An 11547-nucleotide genomic window follows, 5' to 3' on the forward strand; every position below is an offset into this window, starting at 1 on the left:
TGAGAGATTTCTTAGGACTCATATTGTGAACATTTCATTGATGTGATTGCTTACTCTACACGGCATGAACAGCCAGTATTTATTGGCGTATATTTTGTGACGGCTGAAGTCGCCAGTATTTTCTGTAATTTATCTTATATGTAATAAATTTCACGTCTGCTACTAGTGTGTTCATCAGTAATTCTAAATGTTGTCGTTCGAGACTTTAGTATACTAGTATTGTTGCGCACTTGCAAATCTAGTGCGATTAATAAAGTACATCGTAAAGAAGAGCATTATAGCCGTGCCAGAAGAGGTACCTACAACATACACAACATTCGCGTCAGCACGCTTGCAGCCCAAACCAGGTAGCGACAGTTATGCAAGCAGTTTTTTAAAGAGAAAAAGCTAATTAGTATGCATTATAAGCTAGACCTAATTTAAAATGAATAGTGATCTTTTAAACTCCATTTTTCTGAACATTTTTTTTATTGTGGAATTTTTTTTTTTTTTTTTTTTTTGAGGATTCGAATAAGAGATTAAAAACAATTAGAATCCTGGTGAAGACTGTGATTTTCAACTTTGGAATCTTTGGGCGCCTCTTAGTCCACTCAGCTCTAATGGGTACCTGACATTAGTTGAGGAAGAGAAACGGCGGTTGGTCGTTGTGCTGGCTACATGACACCGTCGTTAACCGTAGGCCACAAAAACAGATGAACTTTAACATCTAACTTTACATTCACTTTCACCTATCCCTTGATCTGCGGGACCGTTGGGGCACTACACAAGATCTGTCAACCTTCTTTCTTCATTCTTATCTCTCATTTGTCTTTGATATAATTTCATTCGGATGTTCTTTCTGAAATTATTGAAGCCTGCCTGGGTGGACCACTTCGGGGGCCGATTTTGAGTTTGTGTTTCCCCACAAACTGTCTTTTGTAACCTTGTTATATATAGGTCTGTGATCTCAGAATTATCGGATGAGAATTTGTTCGTTTTCCAGTCCAGGTCTAATATATATATATATAATATATATATATATATATAGGTCTGTGATCTCAGAATTATCGGATGAGAATTTGTTCCAGTTTTCCAGTCCAGGTCTAATATATATATATATATATATATATATATATATATATATATATATATATATATATATATATATATATATATATATATAGGTCTGTGATTCAACTGAAATGTTGACAACGAAACTCGCAGTCTTTAGCCTAGTCAAACAAATCCAATGTCTTGCTACCAATGTAATGGGCTTTCCAAAGTGTAAAGTAGGCTTCAACTCCTTCATTATTTTCATTGTGTATATAGTACTGATCAGTGGTCCTTGAGCAACCAATAGCGACACGTCACAGCAACGATTTCCATATCAGTATTCTTCTTCTTTCTCTACGAGCACGCGCTGGTCCATTGTCTCTGAAGTCATAGTATATTTATTCTCTTTTTTGTTTCTCATAATTCTTCAAGTATTTTTTCAGATCTCAGTCAATAGTTTTCAAATACAAACAAGAAAAACATTGAAAATAATTTTAAAAAAAAAAGATATGTTCATTTAAACAACTTAGGCCCCTATAGAGCTGTTGTCATTCTCTTTAGCTAATGAATGTTACATAAAAAAAACGATGGAACATTTTTATCCCCCCTCCCCACACACACACACTTTCCCCAGAGAAAGAATCCTGGTTAAGCGAATATATGGATCAACTCAACTTTATAATAATCCAATGATAATCCTTTAGATGTAGACATAGGAGATGATGAGATAAATTTTCCTGAACATTTATTAAATTTTTGAATCAATAAAGCCTTACATTCGGAAATTATAAAGATCGAACTAGAGTTTTCCCTGTGTAAGAAAAAAATAAATAAAAACATTTTTGTTGGTGTCCAAATTTTTGTAACAATTAAAAAAAAAAACACATTTATTTTCAGATTAGTTCCAGACGATGCCATGACCCGGAAGAGAGGGAGTGTGTCATGTCTACATTGGGCTCTGGGGCTGGAGTGGACAACAGTGGAACTGGCTACTACACAATTCAAGATGTACGTAACATATTGAAAAAAAACGTTTGTTCAAAAAGGTCATACGTGGTCATACAATCATTGAACCCTGCAGGTTGAGCCTTTCGTTTTGATTACATGTTGATGATGACATAAGATGACCTGCTCATCACTGTGGAAAAAAACGTAAACCCTATGGTTCTTAGGGCTCACAATGACCTTCTTTCAGGGAACAGTACTAGGAAGAAGAGAAAGCGATGGGAAGACAACATGAAACAATGGACAGGCCTGTCAGTGAATGAAATTCTATCCAATGCAAAGTACAGAGAGGAATGGAGAAAGACGGGAGACAGTTCTTGTACGGTGCCCCAACAGTGCAACAGACTAAGAGGTAGATGGAGGTAAAGATGACATCTTGGAAGAGCGTGTGCGCATGTCGTGGAGTGACATAACAGAAAAGGAGCAAAGCAGTAGAGACCCAGATTACACAGCAATCCGAAAGGAAAATGTATAAGTAGATGATACAATTATAGTCAAATGTGAGACTTTCGATTTCATCCAATAAGAAATAGCTCTGAATAGTCTTTAAAGAAAAAGAAAATGATATGCTTTGGCATTATCAAAATTAATAGTAACAAACGAATTGTATTTATTAATAGTAAATCTCTACACGTTTTTTAACCTTTTTTTTAACCCTTTTTTTTAACCTTTACAGTACAAGGAAATTTTGCACTATGCCAATGTTCGACAAATTGAGGTCATTCCAGAGTTTGACATGCCAGGACACGCCCACGCCGCCATTGTGGCCATGAAAAATAGACAAAGAAAATTTTCAGATATAGGTAAGTGTAATTTTTAACTCTTTCTTTCCGTAATTATTTTCCGCGTTCTGGTGGAATTATTTATTTTGTTCATTTGTGTTTCGATATCCTGTTATGATTTAACTTCAATAACTTTTTGTGTATGTAATCAGGAAATGTTAGATTATGTATATAGTTATAGAAGAATGCACGCTCTTTTTATATAACACAAATTAAAGTTTATAAAACCAAAAATTAATTAAATTTAATGGGGTTAAATCAACGTTGATATCGTCAATTAGAAGACAGAAAGTTAAAAGCTGGTCTCATTTTGCAAAGTTTGTTATTTGTGTTGAAAGAGTTTAAATCGTTTTGTGCTTCAGAACGTGTGTGGGGTCTGAGAATTGTTTTATTACAAAAGATACGGGGGAAAATCCTTTATTTACCAACTTTATTGTCAAAAATATATTTGACTGAGATTTCGGGTATCCGACGTTTTGTCGCAGACGTTTTATCGCGATGGTAGTTTTGGTGCTGCCGTTTTGTCGCGAGAGGTTCTGATGACAATTTATAAAACACAAAACTTTATATCATTATTGTGTTTTTTTTTAAAAACATGTTATTCTCTAGTTAGTATAGTATAGTAATGTATAGTATACATTCTACCCCCCCCCCCTTTCAAGAAAAAAAACTTTGAATAATTTAGATTATTGCATGAACGCATATTTCGAATTATGGTTGGCTGCAGGGTCATTTGGTATGTGCTCTGGACATATCTTCTAAATTGGTCCCAAGAATGAATCCTGCCGCTTCCCCGGCCATTTTGTGAGAGGTATTCTAGGACGTAATCTTCAATTCTGAGGAATTATCTGTAACATGGAAAACATATAAGCTATACAAAGGTTTGCGATATTGTCCAAATAGAAAATAATAATAATAATAAAAACAATCTTTATTGTCCGTATGGAAATTTGTCTTACAATTTGTGCATTACACCAAACAAAAAACATTTTAACTATAAGAAACCAAAGTGTACATTCACACCAAATTCACTCATAATTTCTGCATAACTAACAACAAATGAACATTCAATATACATCCAGATGCAATTTTTTTAGTAGACACGAAATTGATTAAAAATTATAGTAATTAAGTTTTAAAAAAAAATGAGTGAATGTCCTGCAATTGTGAATGAATTACTATCACATTTAATACTAGAAGTATGTGTGTGTCTCAGGTAACAACACTGAGTCCAAGTGGTACAGTCTGCATGATGAGCAGGACTACTCTCGTTATTTCTCTGTGCAGACCTACACGGACAATGCGGTCAACCCGTGCATGGAGAGTACATACAGGTCAGTTTGTAAGGCGGAAGACTTGGTCAGCTTTACTTTGACCACGTTGGCTTCTTTGCGTAATTAGAAAAATAACATTTACCTCTTTTGCTAACATAATAGATTGAATTGAATGTGGTAGGCATGGCCGTTTATGAGACTAAGCGCGTGGCCATTTAAAATTGATCATTTAGATAAAATATTAAGTATTTGAACTGGAAATGTAGGTTTAGTATTTGTTTCTTAGAGTGCTTTGCTTATCTTGTTTTAGTCCACTAAATCTATCTGGCTTTCGTTTAGATTCATAGAGCATGTGTTCAATCAAGTGAAAGACATCCATCAGTCTATTCAACCTCTTGGTGTATATCATTTTGGTGGAGATGAAGTGGCTAGAGGTAAATGTTAAATAAATCTGAAGACTAAAGAAAAGATACTCCTTCCTGTTAAGTCATATAGCTTTTTGTGGATTATGAGAAATCTAAAATGATGATTTGTCAGATATGTTATATAGTGTGGGATTGTGTATTAAAATTGTAGGTCATGATTTTCAATTAAAAATACTTGTTTACAGGTGCATGGCAGAACTCCACAGCGTGTGCACCATTCTTAAAGGAAGGCATCAACTTGAAGAGAGAGTTCACCAGACGAGTCAGTGAAATAACAAGGGAAGTTAATCTTGGAGCCTGGGAAGATGGCTTGATGGATCACGAGTCTATCCCTTGGACTAGGTACGTCCACCTAGAGATGTTCCTTCGTCGGAATTTATAAATACGTTTCAGATTTCCTTCTTTAACCTTTAAAGTGCTAAGCTGTTTTACGATGAGTGCATACGAAATGGAATTACAATTCTGATGTTTAGAGGCTAAACTTCCACACGCGTTTTAAGGGTTAATGATTTGGTTAGATGCTATGTGCAGGCTTGTGTTAGATGTGTTATGTGCAGGCTTTTGTTAGATGTGTTATGTGCAGGCTTTTGCTTTTGTTAGATGTGTTATGTGCAGGCTTTTGTTAGATGTGTTATGTGCAGGCTTTTGTTAGATGTGTTATGTGCTGGCTTTTGTTAGATGTGTTATGTGCAGGCTTTTGCTTTTGTTAGATGTGTTATGTGCAGGCTTTTGTTAGATGTGTTATGTGCAGGCTTTTGTTAGATGTGTTATGTGCTGGCTTTTGTTAGATGTGTTATGTACAGGCTTTTGCTTTTGTTAGATGTTTTATCTGCAGGCTTTTGTTAGATGTGTTATGTGCAGGCTTTTGTTAGATGTGTTATGTGCTGGCTTTTGTTAGATATGTTATGTGCAGGCTGAATGATACCATTTGAACACTCTTAGCTTTGTGGTCCCTTTTTTTTTTAGCCTTGTGAAGCTCTATTTACAACAGAAGACCTGATGGGTTCAGCCTTTTTTTTTACTTGCTATTAGGTATCAATTTAGTTCTAGCTGTGCCGTGCATCTAAAAAGTATCGATATATTCAATCGCTTCTTGAACTTTTAAAGTTTCCTCTAATGTCGTGATTTTTCCGAGTCATAAAGAAAGATATGTAGCGTCCCGAGGGCTGGTGTCCCCTGGGGATGGTAGCTAGTAGTTTCACTTTTACGACAATTACCCCTTTCAAAAATACGTTTGTCCTGTAAAAGAAACTTATTTTCTCAGTTCTGTTCTCTATTCGTCCTTCAATTTTAGATCCTTACTGCTGAATAAAGAAGTGATAACACAGACATGGCAAAACGTCTGGGAGTGGGGCGCAGCCGCCCGACCCTACAACCTGGCCAACGCAGGCTACAAGGTAAGTTATCTGTTAAACATCAGGTAAGTTATCAGTTGTACTTTATGGTTGTAGGGATTTATAGATTGACTTGAAGCTAATAATATTTGAATGTAGCGCCTTACTTAAATGTTGTATTATCTTGTATTTGATGTCTGTTTTAGTTATAATTACAAAGCTTATATCAACTCACCCTGTCTCGTACAAATTCTGTACACTTCTCGCATTGTCGAATCAAGTTGAAACTTTGCACAATAAAATTGACAAATTTGTAATATAAAAATATATTTTATTAAAATATTACAGTATTAAGATGTATGGCTGTAAATATACAGTTCTTTCCCTTACAGCTTTTGTATATTTTTTAAAGTTTTGCTTGTTTTAAAAATAGGATTCTCTTGAAGACCATTGCTACAATTAATTCATTTAAGATTCAGTGACCTGTGCAGTCTGAAATCCTATAGTATCATGTGTTTTGTCTAGGGTGATTCTGAATTCTTTTGATCTAATTGACCTTCCTTTCCCTTCTCTCCCAAAGGTAGTTTTAGCCCCCGTGACCAGCTTGTACTTGGACCACCCCCAAGAGCCGAGCCCCGAGGAAAGTGGCTTCTACTGGGGCACCAGGTACACGGACGCCTTCAAGACTTTCTCCTTCATGCCTGACGACTACTACAAGAACATCGACATGAAGAGGTCAGGGGAGCCAATCACCACGAAAGAAGTATGCAATGATGATAATTCTGGTTGTCCCCCTTTGAAACGTCCAGAGAACATTATTGGTAAGAAAACAAGTTTTTCTTCATTTGCAAGTGACAGGCGCAGACAAGCAGACAAGCAGCAGACAAACAGACAAGCTCACTTACGTAAATCAGACAGAACTTCCTTGTAACATATATATATAAATGTCCTCAATACATGTATCCCCAATACTACCTAGAGTTTGCAATTGATAAATGCAAAGGAAATACGCTCTAAGTTTGCGTAGTCTTTGGACCACATTTAACAATTAATCATTTATCTCAGCTACTAGTGTCCTGGACTTATGTATAACAACCGTACATTGTCACATTGTAAATTCAATACTGAAGGAAATATAGGCTATTATTGTTGACTAGGTCTTGGAGAAGGTGAATAGAAGAATAAACATAATCGAGATGGCAGCTCCAGGAAAATCTGCTGTATTGATACTCATTGAAATTTTTTCTGTGATTACAAGGATTTTTTTAAAAATTAAAACTAAGCATACATGTAGTTGTTTTTTTTTTTATTTCGACTCAAAATCTTTCAATTTATTTACCTTCGTGCCTCTGCAAATTCACAGAGAGATAGGAAAGTTTCAAATCTATACAAAAACACTGAAACCAGCGTTGTCCACAACCTTCAACGCATTTTCCCTTTCCACTATTGATGACTTGTATTCCCAGCTCTGTACAGATTGATATGTCTCTTTTTTTAATTTAAAAACTGGACAGGTAGGTCTACTGATCATCAGTCCAGTTGCTTTTCCTCTCCTGAGCTAGAACACTGGTTTATGTCTGTTATTTTTTGTTTGTTTTTTGAATCGGTGACTTTGGCAAAGTTTTTTTTTCATTTTAAGATTGTGCAAATAAGGATTTTTTTTTGTATTAACACTTTCCCCCCCGTGTTTTTATTTCTTTAATTGCAATTGTTTTCCGCTCCTATTCTGACTCTTACTTCCCTTGGCGCGCTTCATCCTGTAATACCAGTGTTTCCCAAACTGTGTTTTTTCGAAATCCTGGTTTTCCGCTACGCCTGAATAGGTGTTTCACAAACTACTGGTATAATTAACTAGTAGGCCACCCATGAATTAACCTCCCCAGAGTAAATAATCAAAGTGTTTTCCAGTAAATTCTCCGAATGTGCGAAGAATTCCGTTCAGGAAAACGTTTTGGGACTCATTGTTTGGGACTCCATCCCTTATACTGTTAAACCGTTGGGGCACCACACAAGATATGTTGACCGTTTTTCTCCATTCCTCTTTGTCTCAGTAGAATCTATAGTTACTAATAGCGTATTGCTAACCTGAAACTTTTTAACGCAGTCAAAAATATTTATGCGGACTCAAAACATTTCATGATGTCTTCACTTCAGGTCTTCAAGGTCAACTCTGGTCCGAGATTGTCCGGACACCGGAACAGTTTGACTACATGGTGTACCCACGTCTCTTGGCACTGGCTGAGAGAGGTTGGCACAAGGCATCATGGGAAGGCCATGAAAATATAGCCTTCAACAAGGACTTGAAATCTGATTGGTCCAGATTCGCCAGGAGTTTAGGCTCGTCTGACTTGGCCATCTTGGACAAAATCAACATATCCTACAGAGTGCCTCCACCAGGGGCCAGGTGAGTGTACATTTTAGTTTCGTTTAGAGTTTGAAACTCTTCCAGCTTTTTAAAAGTAAATACGCAAGTTTTCTAAGTGTCATTATATTACTTGATAATATTACTCTCTCTGTGGCATTTTACGTCTCGAGAGACTATCTATTCCCTTTGCAACTTCTTGTGTGACTAAAGAGGCCAATCCTTGATACACAGCTGCGATCGCAGGTTGGGCATATATAATCACCAGGCGCCGTTGCATTTTCACCCTTCTTTCTGCTTCTGTTGTGTATGACATCTGTAATCTGTGACCTTCCTTTATGCTCTCTCTCCATGTGGATCTATCCAGTGCCACCTCTTCCCAGCTGCCAGTGTCGATTTTGAAGAGCTTCATGTCGCGTTTGCATACATCCGTATAACGTAAAAGTGGGCGACCAGCGGCTCTCCTGCCTTCTATTAGATCGCCATACAGGATGTCCTGTGGAAGTCGACCTACTGGCATTCTACGAACGTGTCCAAGCCAGCCAAGGCGTCTGCTGCTGATAACAGAGCGGATGTCCTGGCACCCTGCTCTTTGTAGCACTTCCTCATTGGTTATCTTATCTTGCCACCTTATTTGATAATATTAATAACAGTGTTAATGTAGTCAGTAAACTTTTATTTGCCGCCTTGTACTTCTAAATCCCTGTAAACCCTCACATATCAACTTCAAGAGTTTACTCGGCCACTTAATGAAATCTATTTAGGATCCGCGAATTCATTGACTCTCGCGTCTTATATTGTTTGAATCAATGTGCCAACTACTCTGTGTGGTAGAGCGTTCAGGTTTCGTACCCACAGTCTCAAGATCAAATCCGTTTTTAAGCTCCACGTTTTATTTGGAAACCAAACGGGCACTTGGCAGTAGATAATGTAAATTAGGGCTAGTCGTTGGTCTGGCTACTTTTTCCTCCTAGTTAAGCCAGAAAAAACTAAAATGATTAGCTGTGCAATATTTGTCCCATAGACCGCTAGTTCTTAAAGTCGGGTCTTTGTGCTGATGTAACCGGATGTAATGTGCAGAGTTGCATATAATCAGTGCAGCTGTGACATGTGGAGCCTGCCCATGTTGGCTGGGATTGGTTTATCTTTCCTTAAAGAGAAACATTAGTTTGTGTCTTGTGTGTGTACTGTATGTCCATGTTGGTCATTGTGGGTGGTATCCTTTGGCATATTTATGGCGCATTCTGTTCTTCACTTTATAACAGACAATCTGGGGATAAAGTGCTTACCAAAGTCGAGTTCCCTGGACTTAAAGTTCAGTACAAGACAACGTCAGAGTCCACCTGGTCAGAGCTGGATGATTCAAAATCGTTCAAAGATGTCAGTGAGGTTATTCTCAGGACGCTCTCAGCAGACGGGAAAAGGTTCAGCACTGAGGTCAAGGTCAAAATGGTTAAGACTCCTGTGCAGGTCAACAATAGAGCGCCAGCAGCAGTGTGTGGTAGTTGTATGTTTTTGTTGGCGCTCTGTATTCATATATTTTGTCCATCTTTATTGTAATATGAATGTATAGTAGTATGGATTTATATTACACATTTCTCTAGATACGGGCTTTTGTTGTTATATATACTAGTGGCGTAGTTTAGGAATTTGCCATCATTTGGGGGCCCTTGGGGCTTGACCTGTTTAGTGACCCATGCATCTTGACATTCGACATCATGGCATGAGATAATGATGTAATCATTAATAATTAATGTTAAAAAAATCGAACACTCATTTTGGGACCCCCTCAAGTGGGGCACCGTGGGGATTTTCAAAATATCCCCCCCCCAACCGTAGCTACGCCACTGATATATACTGTATGCTAAACATCTGTATATGGTTTCATCATTGAATGTTCTTGTGATAAAGAAGCTACTATATTAGATGTGTTTTGAGGCTCTGACCTGTAACCCTTGGCTACCAGGGGTGCATGTTCAGAGTTCTAGTCCTTCTAAAAATTGAAATCGTCTCTTGAAATAGGTTAAAGATAAGGTGTCCATCTAGCCAGTGTAGAGGATACATTTGTCATGGAGATATTCGATGCTACCCCCTCCTCTTGCTGTAATAGTTACCTGGCATCTATTTGGGACAGTAGGTGTTATAGGTCAACGTGGTAGCCACATAACAAACAATACCTGTTGAGTGGAGTTGCTGAGCTTTCAACTGCCCTGAAGACATAGATCTCATAGCAAGAGTTTACAATGCCTACTCTATTATGAAATCCAAAATGTTGTGTTGAAAACGAGTATTTTATCATGCCTGTGTAAGAGACTCGTGAATATGTTTTGCTTTATCTTGGGAAGTGCTCTACTGCTTAAAGTTTGATCAGTTTTACTGTATGCAACAATCGCCTGTTTTGTTTCGCTAGGCATGTTTTGTTGCCTGTACTTTGAACTACTGTTGTCATAGAAACAAAAAAAAATAAAACATTTAGTGTAAAATAGTATGCTTTGTATTTATGCTCACTGGATTTATTTGGCTACTTCGTGTAGTCTTGCTGCTGTACTAGTAAAGTTGTCTTCTTGTTCTTCTTTGGTCATTTTGTTTGTCTGTAATTCTATGTAGGTAAGTTATGACACTATTGTGGTAGAATTTTTTAAAATTACTAATTATTACAGCAATCTACTTGAGACTTTTCCATCAAATTTCCTTAAGACTGTGTTGTTGGTTTAAAAAAAAAAAAACTGGTATTAGACGACATTGTTGAAATACATTCTATCTGTTCATATATTTCAGTGCAAGAAAATTGCGTTCTAGTTCATAGTAGTGCTAGTAAGGGGAAAGCAATAAATATAACCATTTCTTCTTTGGCAAATTTTGTTTGCAGGATTATCTTTCTTTCTTCGTTTTGCTAAGATTTTTAAAAATAATTTTTATTCTTGTTCATACGGTGCTGAATGTAACCTAATTAGTCAAGAAGTTATTTGATACTGAGAACATTGTGTTATGAGCTAGCAATATTTGTGAGCATGAAAAGTAAAACACAGAAGTGAATATTGAAAATACTAATTCGCCTTAATTCTTACTGTAGAAGTCTTGTTCTTTCTTCTTCACTTGTAGGCCTATATCCAGACTGTTCGTTGCTAAGTCTTTGTCAACTCACATTTTGCTTGAATTGAAATGATTGATTCATTGTGTAAACATAAAATCGAATTGGTTTGATTGAAGGATTGATCTGAATTAAATGTCGTATTTACCTCATATTTCAGTACATCTCATCCGATCTATTTTTGTACTGCGGATTTTATTTTTTTTATGCTTGAGTGTATATTAAACAATTAACATATATTT

General features: G+C 36.8%; 1 protein-coding gene across 1 annotated transcript in view; it reads left to right on the top strand.

Moving 5' to 3' along the window:
* The window catches only part of LOC106064614 (uncharacterized), a 58770-nt gene extending 48043 nt beyond the window's left edge, over positions 1–10727 (top strand). The window contains exons 26-34 of the mRNA XM_056011836.1: positions 1930–2040; positions 2714–2840; positions 4036–4153; positions 4433–4527; positions 4704–4860; positions 5813–5915; positions 6433–6673; positions 8007–8256; positions 9480–10727. Of these exons, the coding sequence (XP_055867811.1) occupies positions 1930–2040; positions 2714–2840; positions 4036–4153; positions 4433–4527; positions 4704–4860; positions 5813–5915; positions 6433–6673; positions 8007–8256; positions 9480–9774 (1497 nt within the window). The 3' untranslated portion in view covers positions 9775–10727. The remainder of the gene's footprint in view (positions 1–1929; positions 2041–2713; positions 2841–4035; positions 4154–4432; positions 4528–4703; positions 4861–5812; positions 5916–6432; positions 6674–8006; positions 8257–9479) is intronic.
* Positions 10728–11547: the final 820 nt, after the last annotated feature.

Source organism: Biomphalaria glabrata, chromosome 15 (assembly GCF_947242115.1).
Source record: "Biomphalaria glabrata chromosome 15, xgBioGlab47.1, whole genome shotgun sequence".
Lineage (NCBI taxonomy): Eukaryota > Metazoa > Mollusca > Gastropoda > Planorbidae > Biomphalaria > Biomphalaria glabrata.